The following is a 24,622-nucleotide window of genomic DNA, read 5'->3' as shown; positions in this document are numbered from 1 at the left end:
CAAGCAGGCTCCTCACTGTCAGCACAGAGCCCAATGCAGGGCTCGAACTCATGAACTCTGAGATCATGACCTGAGCCAAAGTCGGAGGCTTAACCAACTAAGCCACCCAGGCGCCCCTCCGGTGTCTAATTTTGTAGAGAAGCCTATTCTCTACAAAGTAGTGCCTCCCTCTACTTCTTTATTTCCCACTAGTACTTATTGTCTGACATGTTACATGCCTTCTTATTTGTTGGTTGCCTTTTTATCCTTGTAGGATGTAAGTTCCCAGAGGGCAGGAACTCTCTTTGCTCACTGTTGTACCTACACAGGAAAGAACAGTGCCTGGCACAGAGTAGATGCTCAGTAACTACTTGTGCAGTAGATCAGTGAATGGATCCTGTCTGCAGAGGCAGCCCTGGGGAGTATTTTCCTTAGTAGTTTGTAACAATCTAGAGAGTCTTAATAAAACCAAGTCCCGCAAAAGATACTTGTGGGGGTGGGGTGCAGGTGAGTGCTGATGGAGGTATAAAAAATTGAATGCTCTGCAAAGCCATATATCATATTAAAAAAATAGCTAGGTGAGAACTGTATTTGAGAGTAAATAATTTTGCAAATGAAAAATAATGACAGTATGGTTTAATTTATAAGTTTACTAGAGTTTTTATTTACTCAACATTAAAAGAAAAATAAACATCATAGCCAAGTGGCCCAGAATAGCACATTTTGTGCATTTCTTCAGCCCCTTGGCAGGATCAGGCAGCTGTGTTCACTCCGCACTGATTTTCGTGTGGACCTCCCGGCTCTTTGCCCGCAGCTTGTTGACCTGGGACTCGGCAATGTCAGCGCGTTCCTCGGCCTCCTCCAGCTCGTGCTGGAGCTTGCGGAATTTAGCAAGATTAGCGTTGGATTGTTCCTCCTGAGAAGAAAGAGAAACTTGTGAGAATGAGACTTTGTGGTTCTCATTGCACTTGTCACCAAACCAGATTATCTACTCAACCCAGATATTTCCTTCTTATGGTCTGTTTGCCACGTCTGACTTAAAATCTGGACAGAACTTGTAACTTCAATTACATTTTTCTTTTCACTCTAAAGAATGAAAGAAATACATTTGAAGTGGAAGGGACAACCTTGGTATGGCAAACCCAGGTGTATGTGAAGTCTGTTTGTGATGCATGAGTTGGGTAGAAGGGAGGAGGAGAGCCACATACCCTGACGGTGTAGTAAGTAAATGCAAGGTCAAATTTTAACTTTGGGACAACCTCACTTAACAAATTTGGCCATTTATTTTGACTCTGGTATACAGAGAAAGGGAAAAAGTGGGTCTGGGAAGAAGCATGCATATATTGGTTTTACTTATTACCATTTGAGCCTCTTCCTTCCTTCCTCCCCCTCCTAACTTCCTGCCCGCTTCCTACCTACTGCACTGTGTCTAGAAGAATGGGGAATAATCAGGAAAAGTGAAGCTGGAGGGTCTTCCCGCTTGTCTTTATTTGTCACGGTGCAGTGGAGAGATGGGCCCTGATGATAGTGGTAGTGCATGAACAAGTCGGTTGGGGTACAAGATTTATGTTTGGCTCTTGAGAACACTTAGTTTTTTGCATTTCTAGAGGAAGAGGAGTATTTATCATGGAACAGAGTTGTGTTGGTATATTTTTTGCAGCTATCAAGTAAGGTGGGTTATTTGGAACTTTCTTCCCCCTCCCCCAACCCTTACAAATGCTTAATGATAAAAACCTCTTCTTTTGAAGTCTTATTCATTTTCTACCTCAGAATAAGTTTTCTTCTTCCCTCAAGGGCTTAAGGATACTCACAGCCTCCTCAGCTTGTCTCTTGTACGATTTCACCTTTGCCTGTAGTTTATCTACCAGGTCCTGCAGCCTGAGAACATTCTTGCGGTCTTCTTCGGTCTGGGAGTTTGAAAAAACAATCTGCATTCAGCACAGTGAAATAAGCCTACTACAGGTGGTAAAGTAAATCACTTTGGTATGATGGCAGGTGGGCCTGGGGTAAACTTGGTCCATGCTGAGGCTTCCATACTGTTAACAGTAGCCATTCTTGTTAAGTGTCCACTCTGTGCAGGCACTGTATTAGGGAATTAGACACATGTTCTTTAATCTTTACCTCCCTACTCTGGAGAGTAGATGCTGTTACTCTGTTTTATAGGTAATGAAACTAAAGTTTAGAGTGTTAAGTAACCTACCCAAGTTCAAAAATTAAGTGAGGTCAAATTAGGATGAATACCCAGTTTATCTGGCTTTAAAACCTGTGTTCTTTTCTCTTGGATGCTATTTTCTAAAGGCCTCCATGATTTTCCCGGCTTAGGAAAGGGTCTGTGATAAGTAGTTGTAGCATTTACCCCTTAATTTATATATCAGGTTAATGTGTATCTATTTGTGAATACCACTTTAATAGTTGCCAGTTGTCAGTTTTCCTTTGAGCAGGAAGTCTGGATATTCTAGAAAGTTATTCCCCTTACCTGGTAGGTAAGTTCCTTTACTCTTCTCTCATGTTTCCGCAAACCTTTAACAGCCTCTACATTACGTTTCTGCTCATTTTCAACCTCTCCTTCAAGTTCACGTACCTACAACCAAGAAAGATATGAATATAGCCAATCTTGAAGGATATTGATTAGCTCAGGACCTGCTGAAGATACTGGGTGGATGTCCTCAGGGTGAGGACAAAGATGGGTATCACTATGTAGGGAGAAAGGGTAGATGGAGTGCCCTTTCCCCTTCTCATATTCAGAGAGAGTGAGAGACCCACCCTGGCCTCCAGTTTCTGGATCTGCTTCTTCCCGCCCTTCAGGGCCAGCTGCTCAGCCTCATCCAGACGGTGCTGAAGGTCCTTCACCGTCTGCTCCAGGTTCTTCTTCATCCGCTCCAGGTGGGCACTGGTGTCCTGCTCCTTCTTCAGCTCCTCGGCCATCATGGCCGCCTGTTAGCAGTGAAACAAAACCGGTTGAGAGCTGGGCGGGCGCATCAGGATTCAAGTTTGAGCACCACCGTGTTGCCCTCTGCTCACATCAGTGATGGCCTTCTTGGCCTTCTCTTCTGCGTTGCGGGCTTCCTGGACAGTGTCTTCCATCTCTCCCTGGATCTGGGAGATGTCTGTCTCCAGCTTCTTCTTGGTGTTGATCAGGCTGGTGTTCTGTTAAAAATAGTCAATGGAAGTTTACAAGACTTGCTGTCTGCCATCATGGGATTTTACATATGTTTTCCTTGTTGGCTTGTGCAGGGGACCTGATGGCAACAGTTTACTAAACTTTAAATATTTGTTCAGTGGAAAGTATTAATCATTTGAAAGGTTGGAACACTCCCCTCCCCCACCACTGTCCCAGTAGCTTTCTAATTTATGCATAAGGACTTTTGAGATTTAAGAATTCCTATAATTATCTTTTAATTATATTTCAAACAGACATTACTAGTATTCTATCCTTAAAAGGTTGGAAATATTAGAAAATAATAGATTCTTTTTGTGAGTGCCTGGCATTGGGAGCTTTTCAGTTAGGATCTCTGTTAACTTTCATGGTTTGCTCCCTGGGGGAATACTCAATTAGTTTTATGAAAACATTTTATTAAAATTTTAACCCAATGGTTCTTGGAGGGAATCAGTACTGCCTCAACAGGCATATGGGAACATTTGGGGGTAGATAATTTTGCTTGAGCACCATCCTGTTGCCCTCTGCTCACATCAGTGATGGCCTTCTTGGCCTGCTTGTCAATTTTGACAATTTTGCTTGTCAAAATCACTACAAGGTGCTACTGCATTTGATGTCCAGGCAAGTCAGCAATGTCTTGCAAGACACAAGGCCAGTAAACACAATAATGTTAAGTGCAGAAGTACTCCTGATGAGAAACACTACATAGAACATTTTTGGATTTGGGAGTTAGCAGATATCTTTATTCAAGTTTATTCTGCATCATGGTTTTCAAAATAGTCTAAAGAGTCAATTTTGCTTTTATAAAAACTCTCTCCTTTTTTTGGTAGAAAACCTAAAAAAAGAAGACAGGAACACACACCAAAAAGTCACCTACAGTCCCTTCATTCCAAGATAACTTGCAGTTAACATTTTAGAGCACATCCTGCATCCTTTTTTTTTTTTTTTTTTTTTTTTTTTTAGTATACATATACACATATTTACAGGAATGGAGTGTTTCCATACTTTAATTCTTATCCATCACCTAACAATATACCAGCATCTGTTTGCTGTGCAGGCCTTACCTGGGTGTGGAGGAGCTGGACGCGCTCACTGGCGTCCAGGAGCTCCTGTTCTGCGATTTTCCTGCTCCTCTCCGTCTGCTCCAGGGTCACCCGCAGCTCCTCGATCTCAGCCTGCAGCAGGTTGGCCCTGCGCTCCACCATGGCCAGCTGCTCCTTCAGGTCCTCCTGGCCCCGGAGCGCGTCGTCCAGGTGCAGCTGGGTGTCCTGTTAAGTAGAACAAAACAAAAAAAAAAACAACAAAACAAAAACAAAACCTTAGACACTCTGAAGAGGACGTGAACATTCCAGGAGATGAATTGGAAGAACTTACTGGTGCCAGGAGCAGGAGATGACAGTTCTGTCATTTGAGCGTGCAAATGGTGATGTCACCGGCTTAGGTGAGAGAGAATTATCAGGAGACAGATTCTCATTCTATTTATGCCATTGACTGGTTATTTTTTCATGTGCGAGTAACTAATGTCTATCATTTACAGAGCATTTTCCATATGTTCTACCCAGTACTTGACATCTGTTATCTCATTTGATTCTCAGAGGAACTCTATGAGGTATGAGTATTTTCATTCTTATATTGTAGAAGAAGCAGCAGACGTTCTGAGAGGTTAAATAATTTGCCTAAAGTCAGGCAGCCAGTAAGTAACAAAGAGCTTCAACCTCAGGCTTATTGGTACCAAAGTCTTGCATTTTCTCTCATATCAAAGCTTATCTCTGGGCTTCTGTTTGTTCTTTTACATAATGTTCCTGTAAAAATATATTCTCTGTATATGTACATATAATGTTTAATTTATATTTGGTTTTATCAGTATACTGTGAGCTACATAAATTGTTAAAAGAAAAAACTGGATTGTTTAGCACAAAGATGTTTTGCCGAATGGAAGACAGATAATTTCCCTGACTTAGCTGTTAATGGGGACCCATTTACCTTCAAGATGGCCTGGGTGTTCCTGTAGTTCCTCAGGGCCTCTGCAGCCTGGCGGTTGGCGTGGTTCAGCTGGATTTCCATTTCATTGAGGTCTCCCTCCATCTTCTTCTTGACTCTCAGAGCATCGTTCCTACTCCTGATCTCAGCATCCAAGGTGCTCTGCATCGACTCCACGACTCTGATGTGGTTTCTCTTTAGTTGATCGATTTCCTCATCCTTTTCAGTGATTTTCCTGTCGACTTCAGACTTGACTTGGTTCAACTCCAACTGGATGCGTAAGATCTTTCCCTCTTCGTGTTCAAGAGATGCCTTAACAAAACAGTGATCAATTAATAATGGAAAGTAACTTGAATATTTGGAGTATATTTCCTTGTGAGCCAAACTCTTATTAATGTCAGTTGTCTGAGTTTACAAAGTATAATACAGCAGTTCCAGGAGCCTGCTAAGTACATCATTTTTTTTTTTGTTTATTCAGTCATAGATTGTATAGGGTAGCTCTGTAATAAAGGTGCTTTGTAAAGTGTAAAGCGGTATATAAATATTATTCATAGGAGTAATAACAAAACCTATATGATTAAACTCATGTAATAAACATAAACTCTCCATGTGTTATCTTATTCAGAGAGAGAAAGAGAGAGCATGTGGGGGAGAGGGGCTGAGGGAGAGAGAGAGAGAATCTTAAGCAGGCTCCATGATCAGCATGGAGCTTGACATAGGATTTGATCCCACGACTCTGGGATCATGACCTGAGCCAAAATCCAGACTCGGATGCTCAGCTGACACAGCCACCCAGGCGCCTCTCAGTCATAAACATTAAACATTAAAATGTTTATGTGTGCTGTATGAATTCTTGTTGTAGAAATTCTCAGTCTTAAAACATACGTTTTTCTGATTGCAAAGTGTATGTTCACTGCAGAAAATGGGGCAATATATAAAACAAAGAAAAACCTCCTATTGTGCCCCCCACCCAAACATAACCATCTTATTGTGGTACATTTTTTCTAGTCTTTTTTCCTACTTCTATGTATTTCTGCATGATGACATTATAGTGTGTATTCAGATGTGTGTTGCTTTAAAAATTGTCTACCATAAATATTTCCCCATGTTAATTATGTTTAGGGTTGCATAGAATTACATCATATGGATGTTCCTTGGTTGCTTCATCTTTGTTCTTGGATTGCACATTTTTGTGTTTTTAAGATCATTTTCTTGAGATAGAGTCTCAGATACAGAATTGATGGGTCATAGTATTACATTTAAAAAAAAATTTTAACATTTATTCATTTTTGAGAGACAGAGAGAGACAGAGCATGAATGGGGAAGGGGCAGAGAGAGAGGGAGACACAGAATCTGAAGCAGGCTCCAGGCTCTGAGCCGTCAGCACAGAGCCCGACGCGGGGCTCGAACTCACAAACCGCAAGGTCATGACCTAACCCAAAGTCGGACGCTCAACCAGCTGAGCCACCTAGGCGCCCCCATAGTATTACATTTTTAAGCTTTTGCTAACTATCGCCAAATTGTCCTTCATAAAGATTGTGTGCATGATAATGGATCCACTGCCTGCTTTGGGTGTTTTCACCCATGTCTTTGATCCCCGCCCCCCAACACATCATAATATGTACCTCTGCTTCCTCTAAGGCAGCCTGAATATCGCATTTCTCTTGTTCCACTTGCTTCTTTATCTTCTCCAGTTCATGGATTTGCTTCCCTCCCTCAGCAATCTGCTCCGTGAGGTCAGAAATCTCCTCTGTGGGTGAATAGACCAGGGAGAGGTGGTCAGACTGGTGTGGCATGGAAGGGTCTTAACATGGCTGTTGGAACTACAGAAGTTCAAGAGCACTCACGCTGCAAGTTCTTGTTCTCTCGCCTCAGGGTTTCCAGGTGATCCAGGGATTCCTCGTAGGCATTCTTGACCTTGAACAGCTCAGTGCCGAGAGAGCGGGACTCCTTCTGGGAGGCCTCAAGTTCAGCCTGAGTCTCCTCATACTTCTGTTTCCACTCTGCCAGGACCTGAAAAGCAGCAAATTGTCAGCCTTTGCAAGAATACAGGGAGGCCAAGTAAAACTCTGATGAAGTTTCAGCAGTCTGGGCCACCTTGTCGAAGTTCCTCTGCTTCTTGTCCAGGGCCGCGCAGGCTGCGTTTGTTCTCTCCATGTCGAGCATGAGGTCTTCCACTTCGTTCTGGAGACGCTGCTTCGTCTTCTCCAGGGAGGCACATTTGGCGTTCACCGCTTCTACGTGCTCCTCGGCGTCCTGCAGACGTTGGGCCAGCTTCTTCCTGAAAAGTTAGCCAAGCAATTAAGGATAGTGGTCAAGAACAGGAGCAGGTGATCACCTCCTTGGTCCCCTTCTCAGCCCTGCTTCTATAATGGTGCATTATGTATGGTCATCCGAACTGTGGCAGCCAGAACTGCTTTCTAGATTGTTGCTGTATGAAAAGGTCCAAAGTGGTAAACAACGGAATTCAGTTCTTAGAGGCTGCTGTTAGCACTCTATTATATGGGTCTTACTGTGTAAGTGATTCAGGACTTTAAGGACTTCTGATTGAGTATGGTTGCAGAAAATGATTATCCAGGACGATTTTGGTGATTGATTTATATATCTCATCTCTTTCCAAAAAGGATTTCAGGCTAACTAGGTGTTTTACCGGGCAGAAATGTACTGAGCATATTCATTTGCTTTCTCAGCCTTTCTGTTTCATTTTATGTACTTTATCCCCAGAGAAAAATAGCTAGTTTCTTCTAGTACATATTTGGAATTCTCACCAGAGAAAGAAATTGGTGGATAAATCAGAATAATTCATGCTGTTTAAGCAAAGGCAGGTTTAATTTTTCCTTCTGAATTGCCTACATTCTTGCTTCATTCCCTATAGTGTTGCCAGCTCTACATACTTAAGGTACAGAAAAGCCTTTAGCCCTGAAGTCCAAGAAGATCTATTTGAAGGTCCCCTTTGGCTGGGGCGCCTGGGTGGCGCAGTCGGTTAAGTGTCCGACTTCAGCCAGGTCACGATCTCACCGTCTGTGAGTTCGAGCCCCGCGTCGGGCTCTGGGCTGATGGCTCAGAGCCTGGAGCCTGTTTCTGGTTCTGTGTCTCCCTCTCTCTCTGCCCCTCCCCCATTCATGCTCTGTCTCTCTCTGTCCCAAAAATAAATAAACATTGAAGGTCCCCTTTGGTCTGTACACAGACTAAAGCTTTATTTTATTTAGACTAACTGTGGACATTATGTACAATTTGGTGGCCTCCAGCTATGTCTTCTTATTACAGTACTTAAGAAGGTGGGCTCTGGAATCAGAATATCTGGTTCTAATCCTAGCTGTACCATTTATTAATTGTGTGCTCTTGGGTTAGTTGGTTCACCTCTTGTAGCCTCAGTTTCCTTGTCTGTAAAATAGGCATAAAACATGATGTTGCCATGGATACTAAATGAGCTGACATATGTATAGTACTTGACACATAGTGTGCAGTCAGTAAATTTCACATCTGCTGTTACCCTTATGTTATCATCATCAACATCATCATAGTGTCGCTGGGAGTTGTTGAGTTGTGCAGCTAGGAAACCATGTCGTTTTCTTCCCCCAGCGTTCACAGCACATACTTGGCCTCCTCCAGCTCCTCTGTGCGCTGGATGGCGTCTGTCTCGTATTTGGTCCTCCACTGGGCCACCTCACTGTTGGCCTTGGACAGCGCCCTCTGCAGCTCGGCCTTGCCCTCCTGCTCCTCCTCGTACTGTTCCCGCAGCAGGTCACAGTCGTGGCGGGAGGACTGCAGGGCGTGGGCCAGCGCGTTCTTGGCCTGTGGAAGTACCATTTCAGTGACTTAAAATCGTTTATTCAGTGCTACATAGTTCACATACCCAGAGGAGAACCTAACTGGACGTGTTTAGATTTGCTTAGCCGAGAAGACCTTTGGTAAAACTCACTTTTGTTTCTTCCTCCAGCTGATGTTTCAGCTCCTCAATCTGTTGTGTAGATGCTTGTTTGTTCCTTGAGAGCTGAGAGACCAAAGCCTCTTTCTCATCTAATTGTCGGGAATATTCACCTAAGAACAAGAGAAGTAGATGAATTTGTTAATGGCATAAAAATAAGCTCAAGCTTTCTTATGTATCTGTATATATTTATATATGTGTATCAAGTATATACTTTATCTGCTTCTAACTATGAGTATAGCACTGGTTAGAACTGGAGTTAAGCAGCAGAAATGCCACAGGAGTGTAACAAACTACTATGCTCATTCTTCCTTTGTATTCTTTCTGACCTGCTCAGCAGATTCCAACAGTTCGTTTATTCCCCTCTAAAATGGGAGAGAGTAATGCTGTTTATTCAGAACCCCTGGAATCACTTAAAAATTTTTTTTTAAATGTTTATTTATTTTGAGAGAGAGTGCTAGCAGGGGAGGGCCAGAGAGAGAGAGAGGGAGAGAAAGAATCCCAAGCAAGCTCTACAACTGCCATCGTAGAGCCTGACACCGCGCTGGAACTCATGAACCAGGAGATCATGACCTGAGTCGAAATCAAGTGTCGGACGCTTAACTGACTGAGCCACCCAGGTGCCCCACCTCTGGGATCACTTTTATTTAGTATGTAGTTTCAGGGCTCAGGAAAAGTCCCCCACCTGCTTCTGTCTGCAGACGCGCTCTCTGAGCCGTCAGGTCATTGATCAGCCGCTGCTGCTCCTCTTCCTTGGTCTTAAGTTCACTCACCTGGTCTTCTAGAGTGCGGCACATCTTTTCCAGGTTCCCCTATAGGACATGTGTCAGTGAAAGGTGAGACATTGAATGCAGTTAAAAAAAAAAAAAAAAAAGATTCTTCAAACAAAGGTTTTTTTAATGTTTATTATTTTGAGAGAGAGAGACAGAGTGTGGACAGGGGAAGGCCATAGATAGAGGGAGACACAGACTCCAAAGCAGGATCCAGGCTCTGAGTGGTCAGCACAGGGGACGTAGGGCTTGAACTCATGAACTGTGAGATCTTGACCTGAGCCAAAGTCAGATGCTTAACCGACTGAGCCACCCAGGTGCCCCTAAAACTTGATTCTTAAAATACTTTTAGAGTGAATAAATTCAAGTCAAGTGTGAGTAGGAAGTTATGGCACCAACTTTATGGGACAGGCTAGGATTCAAATATGAGTGTGGAAATGTCCTTGAAGTGGTCATCGTTGGAGCCTGTTCATTTATCCCACTGATACTGATGCTTGCTTAACGTGGATTTTGCAATAGTCTTAAGGGGTCATAACTAAGTACTGACAAAAATGAAGTAGAAGGGAATATATTAGAATATTAGGAAATATTATCGTTGTAAGCTGCCGGCAAACAATGTTTAATGACAGAACAATGAGTGTTGTTACAGGTTATTAATTTCCATCATTTGTAGATGGTATTTGGTACCTTGGCCTTGGAGACGGTCTCCATGTTACTGGCCAGGTCGTCGATCTCCATCTTCAACTCGCTCTTCTCCTTCTCCAACTTCTGCTTGACCCTCTGTAGGTTGTCTATCTGCTCCCCCAGCTCGGCCACGCTGTCCGCGTGCTTCTTCCTCAGGGTGGCCGCCGTGGCTTCGTGCTGCAGGGTGGCCTCCTCCAGGTCCCTGCGCATCTTCTGGAACTCGGCCTCCCGCTTCTTGTTCATCTCGATCTGGGCGGAAGTGGCCCCGCCGGCTTCTTCCAGCCGCTCGCTGATCTCCTCCAGTTCGCGGGAGAGGTCGGAGCGCTGCTTCTCTGCTTTGGCCCGGGAGGCCCGCTCTGCCTCGATTTCCTCCTCCAGCTCCTCGATGCGGGCCTGGGGTGACACACATACATTAACATAAACTCATCTCAATCTCAGGGGCTTTGGGGGTACAGAAACAAATGGAGGCTAGATGATTCACCTGCAGCTCTTTGATTTTCTTTTGTAGTTGAATTTCTACTGCCTGCTCATCTTCAATTTTACTTAGCAAATTGCTGATTTCAGATTCTTTCCTTCAGACAAAAGAATGAGACATATTAGTACTCCTAGGAATTGAAAGATGATACCACAGAGGATGTTTTTCTGGAGTTCCTACTTTTTGAGTCTCTCATCAAGTTGCTGTTTCTCATTTTCTACATCCATTGTGGATTCTTGGGCTAATTTTAGGTCTCCCTCCAGTTTCCTCTTTGCTCTTTCTAGATCCATGCGGAGTTTCTTTTCTTGCTCTAATGACCCTTCAAGCTAATGAGAAAGGAAAGTATGTTAAACATTGAAAGTGTATTTAAAAATATCCTTCACATGGATATCAGAACCACACTTACATCATCTACTTGCTGCTCAAGCTTGGTTTTAGCTTTGCTCAGCGTGTTGACCTTGTCCTCTTCTGCCTGCAGGTCATCCAGGGTCTGCTGGTGGGCCTCCTGGAGGGCCTTCTTCTCCTTGGTCAGCTTAGCGATGGTTTCGTCCAGGCCTGCCATCTCTTCCGTGAGGTTTTTCACCTTGAAAAATTAAAGAAGAAATGGTATCTGCTCTAAAGCAGGTTTACTAAGCTGGCAGAACCTCGATATGGTAGAACAGAGTGTGATTCATACCTTGTTCTCTGTGGCATGCTTCTCCTTTTCAACCTTGGCCAGGGTCAGCTCAAGATCATCGATGTCTTTCTTGAGCTCTGAACACTCGTCCTCCAGTTTCCTCTTCTTGGCCGTCAGCTCGGCGTTGATCTCCTCCTCATCCTCAGCTCTCTCAGTCACCTCCTTGATCTTGGCCTCCAGCTGGATTTTGTTCTTAATGAGTTGCTCACACCTTTCCTCTGCATCAGCCAAGGCATCAGCTTCCTGTAGAGGGATTCATTAAGATATTTAGAGAACTTGTTACTGATTTTGAACTTGTTCTTTGCACAAAGTAGTAGTGTTTGTTGAATTCTGGTGATTCTTTCAGTATGAATGTAAATTGAACTTAATTGAACATTATTACATGGCTTAGAGAAATGCAGCTAATTAAAAGTGAGACTATAGATTTAGAAGCAAATTAACCTGAAAAATGATTGTATTGAAGCAATTGACTACACAGTAGTGTCTAAAAGAGTGATAGGCCGATGGAAGCCTGAGCTCTTATCTCAGTATTGCCTCCGTATGGATGAACTCAGGCAAATTGCTTTATTTCTATTGTTCTCACTTTTCTCATAGGGAGTTGAGGGAGTGGGAATAAATGATCACTAGGAACACTTTAGCTATAATATTCAAAGATTGTGACTTAGATTGGTTAAATTTGGTTTTGATCATTCTCTGCTCACCTCAAACAGCTAGTTGCTGGACTGGATTTAGAAAGGAAAAGAAAAAGAACTTAAACAGTTTTATGCCTATGAATACCTTTCCATGCACCATTTGTCACACACTCCCAACCTTCCTGATAGTCCCTAACAGTGCTGTAATTGTCCACAATTTTCATTTCCATTGTATGGAACACCTATTAGTCTCAATGTGAATTTTAGAATATACAAGAACATGCAATTTTGAGGCACTATATAGCTCCACACATTTTTTTTATGAGTGACTAAGGGTCTCAAATAAAAATCAGCTCAGCCTTATTAGATTACTCTAGCCCGGGGAATTTCTTTAACTTCTTACTCAGTGCTGGTTTTGTTCATACCTTACGTTTTTTAGTTTAAACACTTAAGTGGATGATAATGGGGACTTCCCAGCGTTCCTTTGCTGTTATTCTTAATAGTGATGCACTCAATAAATATTTATTCACTGATGATGATAACTGCGAAGAGAGGTTAAGATGGAGAGGCTTTTGATCTTGTGCTTTTGGGAAAAGGTAACCTTCATGTAAGCGAAGTTATCAGAAAGAAAAGCTAAAAATAGCTTAACGATTTTAGGTTTCTTCATGACATTGGTGGGCTTTAGGTCCAAGGAAATGGGAAGTTACATTTGGTCAGAGCCCGGAACTGTCCCCCACCCTGATTACAACTCTTTCCTGAGATAATAAACGGAAGTCTAATGACTCGGGGTCTCTATCGAAGGAAGAATCGCAGAGGGTACTTGGCTCTACTTTAGACTACGGTTACTCAGTTCAGGTAACTGCAAACAGGTTTATTGAACTAAATCTCAGTAGGGATGGAGAGAAATAAGAGTAATGATTTTTCTTTCATTTCAATACAATCTCCTACACTGCGTTCGGAAAATAGGATGATCCTTGTGAGGCTGGGATGAAGCCTGCAGGGCAAGTGGGTAAAATATTGACTGAGTTTTCGCTTTAAACTGCTTCCTTTGTGGCTGTTAAAATTGTGATGTTATTGAATACGTGCTTTAGTCTTCCCTTTTCCATTTGTAATTTGGAAGTCATTGTGCTGTGTCTTCCTCACAGGACTATTGAAAGGTAAGCGAAATGCTAAAAACAGTAACTTGAGATTTTCTCTTTCAAGATGAGGTTATTTGTGGGGCGCCTGGGTGGCTCAGTAGGTTAAGCGTCTGACTTTAGCTCAGGTCATGATCTCATGGCTCGTGGGCTCTGTGCTGACAGCTCAGATTCTGGGGCCTGCTTCAGATTCTCTGTCTCCCTTTCTCTGTCCCTCGCCTTCTCACACTCTGTCTCTGTCTCTCTCTCTCAAAAATAAATAAAAACATTAAAAAAAAAAAAAAAGATGAAGCTATTTGTAAATCCAAAGTATCTATGCCTTCCAGAAACGCTTCCATAACGTGGTGTATCCCAAATACACAGTACTCACGGATTGAACCTGAAGCTGCAGGTCATTTTTCTCTTTCAAGAGAGTGACCATCTTTTCCTCCAGTTCCTTCCTCTTCGCCTCTGACTTGGCGAGTTCGTCTTTGGTTTTCTGAAACTCCTCCTTCATGGTGGCCATCTCCTTCTCGGTCTCTGCGCTCTTGAGAAGGGGCTTGATCTTGAAGAAGAGTTTCATCCAGGGCCAGTGCTTGACGTTCATGAAGGCGCGGACGTTGTACTGGATGCAGAAGAGGGCTTCTCTGAAATGACGTGAAAATATCAGTGTAGATTGATCCGTCAGAGGCAGCGTCACTGTTGCTATTTTGTATTTTCCACAGAAATTCCCCTTGTAATGATCCCGTATGTAGAGATGATTTATACGCAGGCTTTATATATACACACAAACACTCCTGCTGGTTCCCCGTCTAACCACTTTGCTAATGTGTACTGCTCATACCGAATAATCCTGTGTTCTTTTTAAAAGCAATTTTTTAATGTTTATTTTTGAGAGCGAGAGAGACAGAGTGTGATCAGGGGAGGAGCAGAGAGAGAGGGAGACACAGAATCCGAAGCAGGCTGCAGGCTCTGAGCTGTCAGCACAGAGCCCGACGTGGGGCTCGAATTCACAAACTGTGAGATCATGACTTGAGGGAAGTCAGACGCTTAACCAACTGAGCCACCCAGGCACCCCTAATTCTGTGTTTTTAAGACCTGACCACGCTAGCAAAGGAGCTGACCTTAAAGTGGGAATACTTTGCAGGTATGAGCAACACATACCAATTTAAGATCATTTGGATATACAGTCTTAGTGATTTGGGAGTGGGCGTGGCAGTTGTAAGCTGAGTGTGCCGCTTGGCCACTGGCACAGAGATGTGAGCTGTAAGATGGCATAGGGTGCTCTCTGCGTTTCCCCGCTGTGTGAACTTCTGATGTGGCCTGTCTTTCTTGAAGCCTCTCCTCTTGTTTTGATTACCACTGAATTATCCACTCATCAACTTTTGTTAGCTTCTTCAGACAATGTACTGATGTTTCTCAAATTCTTTTAATTTTTTTTTCAACGTTTTTTATTTATTTTTGGGACAGAGAGAGGCAGAGCATGAACAGGGGAGGGGCAGAGAGAGAGGGAGACACAGAATCGGAAACAGGCTCCAGGCTCCGAGCCATCAGCCCAGAGCCCGACGCGGGGCTCAAACTCACGGACCGCGAGATCGTGACCTGGCTGAAGTCGGACGCTTAACCGACTGCGCCACCCAGGCGCCCCTCTCAAATTCTTTTAAATGCCTCTCATTGTTAGTTGTTTAAATTGTTAATTTCTGCAGGGGATTTAGTATGCATTGAGCACTCAAATTTGTTTTATTTAAATAAAATTTTAAATAGTAATAAAAGATATCCCTTCTGCAGACTGTAGCAATAGACAAAACAAGGTTTGATTACCTTGTAGCAATGTGTAGTCCTCTTTATTATTAAAATGTAAATTCTGTTTCTGTATAGGTGCAAATTACAAGAACCATGACTCTGAGAAGGCAAATACCATGCAGAAGCCATAATGTAGACATATGGGAAAGGCTTGGGAACACTTACAGTGCAAATCCAAATAAGCACAGATGAGCAAAATGAACGCAAAATGTGTGTGTGGGGGCGGTGGTAGGGAGCACAGTAGTGCTGGGTAGAGCAAGCTGGACGAGGTTTATTGGAGAAAGAAGTGCATGTTCTGAATTGGTAAGTAGGTAAATTAGGATGAGGGGAAAAGGCTGGGGCAAACGTGAAGACAGACAAGTGAATTGTGTAGTCTGGCTGGAAAAGGCTGTGTGGCTGGGGATGACGGATGCAGTGGGGAATAGAGACAGCCTCGATGGCCACGCAGGGAAACTTGGATTTGACGTGAAATGGGAGCCACAGACGGAGATACGGCCTGATGAAAATGGTACTTATTGCCGAGTATTCTGGCAGGTCTATGTGAGGTGGATGGAAAAGGAGAAATTGGAAGGAGTCCCAAATGTGAGGGGTTAAGCAAAGGCTGATGTGTTGTAGGAGTGAGTTCTGAACTGTGTGAGAAGCACGTATCAGCCACAAAATGAAAGTTAATGAAGAAAGAACACTGAGTAATAGTCCCCAAGGGATCTTACAGTTCTGATAATCTACACGGCTTTTACCTCCTTTGCAACATCTTCTGATATTCTACCCTCATTAGGAATCCCCTGCAGACAGCTTGAGTTCGTGTTATAATCTGGGCCAACTTTTCGTCTCTCATTTCTTCCAGAAGACCCAGAAGGCCAGCTTTGAAGAACACCTGGAGGAAAAGTGAATCCCATGTCATCCCCATAGTACAGAAGATGCAGAAATGGTGAAGGGAATGGGTCAGGTATGCATAGATAACAGCTATACCTTGGTATGCCCAAATTTATATTGGGTGTGATCAATATCAATAGAGGCGAGAAGTTTCTCAGAAGCCTTCTTGCTGTCGATGAACTGTCCTTCTGGAATAGCACTTGCGTTTAAAACTTTGTATCTGTTCAGTGAAACAGAAAAGAATTATTAGGGAGGTGTGATTATATGTGGAAACTGAGACACCAAAAAGAAGCATTAACAAAAATCAGAGAAAAAGTAAAAGTAGAAAATCCACATGTCCTTTTAAGTTCCAACAGTAAAACCATGTGATTTTTCTTTTGCCTAATGCATGCCTCCTTCCTGTTTGTAAGAAATACCACCCCTTTGAACTGTTCTCCTGCCCTGCTACCACGGGACTATATTATTTGACTTCTTAATTTTACAGTATTCACTGAGTAGGGTACATGAGACACAGGGTACATGAGACACAGAGGACAACAGTTAAGGTGACAGAATGGTCTGCAGCATGCAGTAAAGTACAAACAAAGAGAGACAGGCCTTTGTTTAAAATCCCCATATAAGATTCTGCTGGGGAATCCCTTCCTGCAGATGCGGATGCCTTCCAGCACTCCGTTACACCTCAGCTGGTGCAGGACAAGTTCATGCTCCATGGCCCCTGCAAATAGAAGAGTACTTAGTTTTGGGTAGTCCATTTTCAAACTTGTGCCTGTTTGATTATTTCATGCTCTTATATCTTACCAGGAGTTTTGGTTTCATTGGGAATGATACACCGTACAAAATGAGGGTGTGTGCTCCTCAGATTGGTCATCAGTTTATTTAAATTTTCCTAGAAAACCAGACAGAAGGAAGTTCTTGATGAGGAAGTTTTATTTAAGATTGCTTTTTTTGGTAATTATTTGGACTGAACCTAGACACTCTCTTAACTGTTAGGTATTAGCCTATTAGGCTTCGATTGCTCTGTATTTTAAACGTCTCAAGAGCTCTAGCCTGCCAAATAACCACCAGGTCAAAGTGCTGGGAAGAATGCAGCTCTGTAAAGGTATTCATTTATAACATCTAGGGTCTGCCTTATAAACAAGCTGCAAATCCAGTAGCCTTGATGCATAGGAATTGTTCTCAACTGGGAATCAGAAGACAAAAGACTGTGGTCTCGTTCTGCCAGCTAATGAGCTGCTTGACTCTGTAAAATCCCTTTCGACTCTCTGGGCCTTAATCTGAAGAGTTGAGATTACCTCTAAGTCCTCTTCCGTCTGTCTCAGTGCTGGTAATTTTCACAGTAGTAGTTTACAGTGGTAACCTAGGTTAGCCATTCCTTCCTCAAGTTTATTATTCCCTGGGACCTGTGACTTCTTGTTTTGTATTGTTTTGTCTTTTTTTTTTGAAGAGTCTAAAATCCAGAGACTATATAACCTTGTTTAGGTGGATTTCGGGTGCATAGGAAGAATGATCCATGGTCTGAAGCATCTGGAAGGACTTATTCCAGAAGTTGAATAACTGTTTATGACCGATGATGATGTTTTACTCAACTATAGGAAACTCACATGTAAATATTTCTTGGGTATACTCTGAGAAGGCAGAGTGGCTTTTTTTTTCTTTCATGTCTCGTTTATTCAGAAATAAAATAATTACTGTGAGCTTCTAATCTTGAAGATACATACAAGGATGAGTTGATGAAGCAAGAGCCTCCATGAGATAATGCAATTTGATAGAAAAAGGACAGGCTGGTTTTACTGTTTCAGTCATGGATTATATCCTCATTTTAGTTTTGAAAGGAATGAGACTTAGCCATACAGATTCTGACAAAGCAGTCATTAATTCAGAACATTTCACACACGTCCCTTTGGAGGTGACAGTTTTTAAGCTACCTAACAAAATCACATTATTTGTAGTAAAATTGTTGTTATTTTAATCTCAAGATATATTTTCTAAGCTTAATCATCCATATATCACTAGGCTTGGCTTTAGATGATTTCCAGCCATTACAAAAAATTAAATCAGAGGATGAAGATGTGTTTTGGTGGAGGGATGTCCTAAAGAGTGTATCTCTGGTTCCTTCTCAAACAGGAACTCGGGAGCATCTCAAAGGGCAACATTAGTAGAATAAAGATACGGCTTCCCTAGGGACAGCCTTGAAGTTCAGCTATGCTTCTTTAAAAATCAGCCTGATTATGTAATAAGTAAGCTTCTAAGGATGTTTTGGCATTCCTCAGTACATCAGATGATCATAATGAGGGATAATGGGTAAAGCATCTGACCCTGTAAGAGTGGTTTTGCGTTGGTTCTACCATGATAAGAGAATATTAGAACATTCTATTCCGTTCTAATTTATTTCAAACCTTGTAATTATGATAATTCATAGAAACTTAATAGGATTTTGAGGAGCACCTGGGTGGCTCAGTCGGTTAAGGTCCGACTTCAGCTCAGGTCATGATTTCACAGTTTGTGAGTTCAAGCCCCGCATTGAGCTCTGTGCTGACAGCTCAGAGTCTGGCGCCTGCTTTGGATTCGGATTCTGTGTCTCCCTCTCTCTCTTCCCCTCCTCCACTTGCTCTCCCTCTCTCTCTCTCTTTCTTTCTCTCAAAAAAAAAAAAAAACACATTAAAAAAAAGAAAATAGGATTTTGGGATGGACTTTGTACTTTACCCTGAAGAGGGCTGACACAGTCTGGAAAGAGGAACCCTTCTTCTTAGCACCTTTCTTTGTACCACTGTCTGCGGTAGAAAGAAAAACCCATCAATTAAAGTAGAATCCTAGAGGCTGGAATGTTGTATGGAAATTCTGGGGGAATAGGTTTAATATAGATTGAAGGCACAGAAAGTACCTGCTTCAGCACTAGCATATGTGGAAAAGAGACTGGCCAGAGTCTTCATTGCGGACTTTTGGTACAGCCCAACCACGGTGTCATTCAGGGGGTCCTTGTTCTTGTCCAGCCAGCCGGCAATGTTGTAGTCCACGGTGCCGGCGTAGTGGATCAGCGAGAAGTGTGCCTCGGCCCTGCCCTTGACCACCTTGGGCTTTTGGAAGTTGGCGGACTTGCCCAGGTGCTGGTCATACAGCTTGTTCTTGAAGGAGGTGTCCGTGGCCTTGGGGAACATGCACTCCTCCTCCAGGATGGAGAAGATGCCCAGTGGCTGGATTCAGAAAGGTGGATATTAGTGTCAACCTGCCTTCTCTCAAAAGATACAGACATCGTGGCTTTATTTGATTAAATTATTAGGACTGCCAATTAAAAAATCTGTAAAATAAAATAGGGTCATAGCTCACAAAGAAGTCCTTTTGTTATCACTAGAATGATGTTTTCACCATTCCTTGCCATATTCAATCCAAAGCAACATTTTCAGTTAAAAGAATAGCTGAATTCAGACTCCAAATGTCAGCAGAGCACGTCTGGGCAGTTTGTTAAAATCTTCTGTATCATCACACTTTTTGCCTATTGACTGAATTAATCTGCTGTCATTGTTTTATTTTGCTACGTAAAGGACTTACTGACTTAGAGTGATGTTTCCTTTAGGTGCAGTAATTGAATAGTATAAATAACCCAAACCTTATTTAAGACATTTTCTGTATTTAATGTCCTTAAAGATAGATTATGGGAAAGCATAAGTAATTGGACTTCTTGACTTGTGAACAGATTACCTTTCATACAGGCCTTAGCTGGGTTACATGTGTACTACTTTTTATCTAGAAAAAAGATTTATTTTTGCTGCTGACACCTGGGATCATAGCAGAGGTAGACTGAGGACTAATGAGGTACTTCTGGTAGTAGAGCACATCACCTCAGTTGAGTTCTCAGAGCTGCTTAAAAACCGGGTTGCGTTGCTGTTAGAACCAAACTGTTCAGAACACAACAAAACTAAACACTGATCCTTCTCATGTAAAAGTTGAAAAGAGGGAGTTCGTTCTAAAGAGGAATTCTGATATCCATCTATTTAGATCACAGTGATACTTTCTAGAATTGCTTCAGACACTTGGGAGGGTTGTCCTTGCAGTCAGCCTTTCTTTACAAGTCATACGAACCTTCTCGATGAGCTCGATGCAGGCAGCCAGGTCCATCCCAAAGTCGATGAACGTCCACTCGATGCCCTCCTTCTTATACTCCTCCTGCTCCAGCACAAACATGTGGTGGTTGAAGAACTGTTGCAGCTTCTCGTTGGTGAAGTTGATGCACAGCTGCTCCAGGCTGTTGAACTAGGGCATTGCAAACACCAAAGAGCTCAAGTGAGTTTGGGAAACCCAGGGGGAATTCGGCAGAGCAGACACGAAGTGGAGGGGCCTAAATAAGGCCGCTTATTCCAACAACTCACATCAAAGATCTCAAAGCCAGCGATGTCCAGGACCCCAATGAAGTACTGTCTGGGCTGCTTGGTGTCCAGCTGCTGGTTGATGCGGGTGACCATCCACAGGAACATCTTCTCGTAGACGGCCTTGGCCAGGGCGCCCACTGCGTTGTATACCTTCGTGGACAGAGTAATGATTGTTGGCGTTACTAAAGACGTGTTGAGAAGGCTGGGGATGTGTGTGATTCATTGAGGCCGTTCACTTACCTGCTGCACAGTCTGGCCTTTGGTGACGTACTCGTTGCCGACCTTGACCCTGGGGTAGCAGAGGGCTTTGAGCAGGTCAGCAGAGTTCAGACTCTGGAGGTAGGCTGCCTTGTCAGCAACTGCAGAGTACACAATTCAAGAAATGTTGTTTAATAGCGGATATCCTCTTTCAGCTAATTTTCTATTTTCATGTAATTAATTTTCTTTACTCTTTATAAAAAAAAGCTTTAAGTAATTATGTAGAGGGTCAGATGAGGCTTTCTGTACATTAGAGCATGTACTCGCTAATAAATGGTCGGCTATACTGGACTTTGGTGATTTATTGCAAGTAGCTTTTGAGAAATTCATCAACAGTGAACATATGTCCAGTGTTTATGGTGACACTTTATGTAAGGCAAAAGCCGTTGTCTCTGTCCTTAAGGCAGACACATCAGGTGTAGTTGGAAGGAAAAGATAAATCCATCTTAATATTTACCGTTAGAGAGGGATAAAAGTGTGAATATTTGGATCCTCATTTCAGTTTTGCTCCTCCCAACTTAAATCCACTTGTTCAGTTTCACTCTCTGAATATGAGGGTATTAAATTTCACCATGTGACCCCTACAGGGTCTCTTTCTAAAATTGTGTCAGTGACTATAATGTAAATGGCATATGTCAGGTGCAGAGTAACTGCTGAAAAGTTTAGGAGGAGGGAGAAAATATGTCAAGCTGAAGTGGTCAGGAAAGGCTTCAGGGGACAAATAACTTCAGCTTCCTTGGTAGGTCCTATATGTTCCACACGTGGAATATATGATTTTTTTCTTTCTCAGTTTTTTTATTTTAATCTTACTGCCTAGACTGTGTATGGGTTTATATATAGACAGCACACACATGCATACAGATGTCTAGGGACATCCTTCAGCCCCAGCCCCATGTTTGGGCAGATCCCGTATAGCCAGCCACCAGTTTACCCAGATAGTGCTGAAATAGGCTCATAAGCCACCATTGCCAAGGCAGAGCAGAAGCACTGTGCCGTCTCATTCTCTCATGATCTGGCCCCAGGTTGTGCTCTCAGATATCTCTTGATAAGTGCCTATAAGGGTTCATTTTCACTTGTTTGGGCTGCTTAGAAATGATGGAGATACAGAGACATGAGGAAGGAATGGGGGCAAGGAAAGCATGCTGTGTGTGTAAATACACATGTGCCCTTCAGAAGTCCAGTTGTGATGAAGTTGTGAGTTTAGAATAGCCCCCCTCCCCCCGCCATATTCTTCAATTCAGGCCCAGAAGGAGATTCATCTGGTACCTTCCGTGCCATCTGGCTCGGCCTGCTCCTCACGCTGCTTTTGCTTGAACTTCATGTTCCCATAATGCATCACGGCCCCTGTGAGCTTGTAGATGGAAACTTTCTCTTCAGGAGTAAAGCCCAGGATGTCAATGGCACTCTGGCAGGAGAAAGGACAGAGGTGAGGGCAGAAGAAACTAACTTATTTTGGAGAATTTATACTGTGTCCTAAGGTAACCACACCTATAGTGGGCTGTTCACACACATAATGCATTTTTTTACAGTGTGTGTGTGTGTGTGTGTGTGTGTGTGTGTATGAATGAATATGAGTGTGAGTGTGTGAGTGACTTACATCTGTGGCCATCAGCTCCTCTTGGTCATCAATGCTGGGGACTGTGATCTCCCCTTGACTGACGAAGGCATAGTCATAAGGGTTGGTGGTGATCAGGAGCATTTCTGGGTACACAGAAGTCAGGGTATACATTTTACACTAGAAGTTGTTAATAAAAATACTAATGTTCATCTGTGAATTTAAGTTATTTCTTACCAATCAGATCTGGCTTCTTATTGGAAGTGATCTGATAAAAAATGTGGTAGCTTCTTTCTGCCTTCAGCTGGAAAGTAACTCTAGACTTTTCTAGAAGATCTGGAAATAGAAATAGATATTTAGAAAAAAAATCACTGCTGAAATATTAAATGAACCTTGGTGTCTTTACTAAAATTGGGAGCATTATATTTGGCTCCATTGAGATTTCTACCTGATGGTCAATCCTTTTGGTGTTACATATAAGAATTCCAAATACATACGGCAACTGCCCAAGTTTCTCACCATTTAAGAGCAGACACTGGGGGCGCCTGGGTGGCACAGTCGGTTAAGCGTCCGACTTCAGTCAGGTCACGATCTCGCGGTCCATGAGTTCGAGCCCCGCGTCAGGCTCTGGGCTGATGGCTCAGAGCCTGGAGCCTGTTTCCGATTCTGTGTCCCCCTCTCTCTCTGCCCCTCCCCCGTTCATGCTCTGTCTCTCTCTGTCCCAAAAATAAATAAACGTTGAAAAAAAATTTTTTTTAAAATGAAAAAAGAGCAGACACTGAAGCATGTCTGCTCTAGTAAAAGTAAACTTTTAATATGGGAGCCCCATGACTTCTGTATTATAATTGATTTGTAATATTCCCCTCCTTTCTTAGGGAGACTTTGTGGTGAGTGGCTCCTTAGAAACACCTACCAAAGCTCAGATCAAGAGCAAATCACAGAGAAGCTTTGTAAACCTATAGGTAACTCATAGGAACCTGTAAGTAGTCCTAGAAAAAATGTCAGAGTTGCTCTGTGGCAGGAATTTCAGAATGTGCTCTGGAACCATCAGTCTGCATCGAGGTAGATGGGGCATGCGGTGGATTATGTCTAAGTCTGGCCATTAGCTCATGGGCAACACTGGCAGCAGGCTCAGTGCACACCAGGTGTTGCTGAATATGCCTGCGAAGGAAGTCACCTGTCCCTCTGTTTTGATTTTCAGTGGTCCTATTACTCACATGTTTCAATATCTGCAGAAGCCAGCTTCCCTGTAGTACCAAAATGAATTCTAATGAATTTACCCTTGAAAAGAGAAAGATTACTTAGTATTAAAAAGTTGAAGGGCACAGAATGATGCAATCGAAATGATAATTCACACATGCTTTCTCGGGCACCTAAGGGCTGAGAAGAGCCTTCTGTGACCAAGAGACTCACAAAGCGAGAGGAGTTGTCGTTCCTCACGGTCTTGGCGTTGCCAAAGGCCTCCAGTAGGGGGTTGGCGCTGATGATTTGATCTTCCAGAGTCCCCTGCAAAGGCAAGCACGGTCCTCACCTCCGGGGCTCCAGACTTCCTGAGAGCCCTGACATCTTGAGTCTGACCCCAGACCCACCTGCATTTTGCCAGCTTCCTCCTTCTTCTTCTCCCCTGTGACCGCAATTGTTGCAAAGTACTGGATGACACGCTTGGTGTTCACGGTCTTCCCCGCCCCGGATTCGCCGCTGCCAACACAGTGACCAGAGATGAGAACAGAACTACTACAACTCATGTTGTCTATATCTAAGACAATCACCACAAACCAGAGGAGGAAAAAGTCACGTACGTGATCAGGATGGACTGGTTCTCACGATCTGTGAAAGAGAAATCAAGACCATCAGTTAAAAAACAAAAACAAGAACAAGAACATTCAATATAAAGATTATTGAATCCATTTAGATCAAACACAGCTTATTCTTTTTAACATGTTGAAGATGTCACCTATGAATGTAGTTTTCTAGTTAGCCCTCAAATAGCTCTTGGCTCTTGGAGTAAAATTTGTGAAAATTTGTGAAAATAAGAGGCAAGCTATCATCTGTTTCCTTTTGTATTTTATTTTATTTATTTATTTTTTTAATGTTTATTTTTGAGAGAGAGAGAGATCACGTGTACACGTGTGCGCGAGCCGGGGAGGGGCAGAGAGAGAACGGAGACACAAAATCCTAAGCCGGATTCATGATGTCAGTGCAGAGCCCAGTGCAGGGCTCGAACTCACAAACCGTGAGATGGTGACCTGAGCCGAAATCAAGAGTCGGACACTTAATCCACTGAGCCACCCAGTTTCCCTTTTTTTGTATTTTATTAATTAATTAATTTTTTTTTCTTTAATTTTTTTTTTTTCAACGTTTATTTATTTTTGG

The 24,622-nt window shown here is 42.9% G+C and overlaps 1 protein-coding gene across 1 annotated transcript in view; it reads right to left on the bottom strand.

Annotated features, from left to right (window-relative positions):
- Positions 1 to 745: 745 nt before the first annotated feature.
- The window catches only part of LOC121015901 (myosin-8), a 27,793-nt gene continuing 3,916 nt past the window's right edge, over positions 746 to 24,622 (bottom strand). The window contains exons 4-38 of the mRNA XM_040453190.1: positions 24,049 to 24,076; positions 23,839 to 23,947; positions 23,663 to 23,755; positions 23,467 to 23,530; positions 22,487 to 22,585; positions 22,292 to 22,395; positions 21,961 to 22,099; positions 20,677 to 20,795; positions 20,437 to 20,586; positions 20,150 to 20,320; positions 18,954 to 19,263; positions 18,776 to 18,843; positions 16,871 to 16,958; positions 16,670 to 16,787; positions 16,169 to 16,292; positions 15,937 to 16,073; positions 13,788 to 14,043; positions 11,650 to 11,892; positions 11,380 to 11,556; positions 11,154 to 11,299; positions 10,980 to 11,070; positions 10,502 to 10,891; positions 9,730 to 9,856; positions 9,039 to 9,157; positions 8,715 to 8,911; positions 7,214 to 7,397; positions 6,964 to 7,129; positions 6,742 to 6,866; positions 5,120 to 5,428; positions 4,201 to 4,404; positions 3,001 to 3,126; positions 2,743 to 2,913; positions 2,456 to 2,560; positions 1,791 to 1,886; positions 746 to 895 (exon numbers count right to left, since the gene is read on the bottom strand). Of these exons, the coding sequence (XP_040309124.1) occupies positions 746 to 895; positions 1,791 to 1,886; positions 2,456 to 2,560; positions 2,743 to 2,913; positions 3,001 to 3,126; positions 4,201 to 4,404; positions 5,120 to 5,428; positions 6,742 to 6,866; positions 6,964 to 7,129; positions 7,214 to 7,397; positions 8,715 to 8,911; positions 9,039 to 9,157; positions 9,730 to 9,856; positions 10,502 to 10,891; positions 10,980 to 11,070; positions 11,154 to 11,299; positions 11,380 to 11,556; positions 11,650 to 11,892; positions 13,788 to 14,043; positions 15,937 to 16,073; positions 16,169 to 16,292; positions 16,670 to 16,787; positions 16,871 to 16,958; positions 18,776 to 18,843; positions 18,954 to 19,263; positions 20,150 to 20,320; positions 20,437 to 20,586; positions 20,677 to 20,795; positions 21,961 to 22,099; positions 22,292 to 22,395; positions 22,487 to 22,585; positions 23,467 to 23,530; positions 23,663 to 23,755; positions 23,839 to 23,947; positions 24,049 to 24,076 (5,303 nt within the window). The remainder of the gene's footprint in view (positions 896 to 1,790; positions 1,887 to 2,455; positions 2,561 to 2,742; positions 2,914 to 3,000; positions 3,127 to 4,200; positions 4,405 to 5,119; positions 5,429 to 6,741; positions 6,867 to 6,963; positions 7,130 to 7,213; positions 7,398 to 8,714; positions 8,912 to 9,038; positions 9,158 to 9,729; positions 9,857 to 10,501; positions 10,892 to 10,979; positions 11,071 to 11,153; positions 11,300 to 11,379; positions 11,557 to 11,649; positions 11,893 to 13,787; positions 14,044 to 15,936; positions 16,074 to 16,168; positions 16,293 to 16,669; positions 16,788 to 16,870; positions 16,959 to 18,775; positions 18,844 to 18,953; positions 19,264 to 20,149; positions 20,321 to 20,436; positions 20,587 to 20,676; positions 20,796 to 21,960; positions 22,100 to 22,291; positions 22,396 to 22,486; positions 22,586 to 23,466; positions 23,531 to 23,662; positions 23,756 to 23,838; positions 23,948 to 24,048; positions 24,077 to 24,622) is intronic.

This window comes from Herpailurus yagouaroundi, unplaced genomic scaffold (assembly GCF_014898765.1).
Source record: "Herpailurus yagouaroundi ecotype Mexico unplaced genomic scaffold, PumYag 208, whole genome shotgun sequence".
In the NCBI taxonomy this organism is placed as follows: domain Eukaryota; kingdom Metazoa; phylum Chordata; class Mammalia; order Carnivora; family Felidae; genus Herpailurus; species Herpailurus yagouaroundi.
Note: the sequence above shows the minus strand (reverse complement) of the source record. Positions and strands in the feature narration are given on the sequence as shown.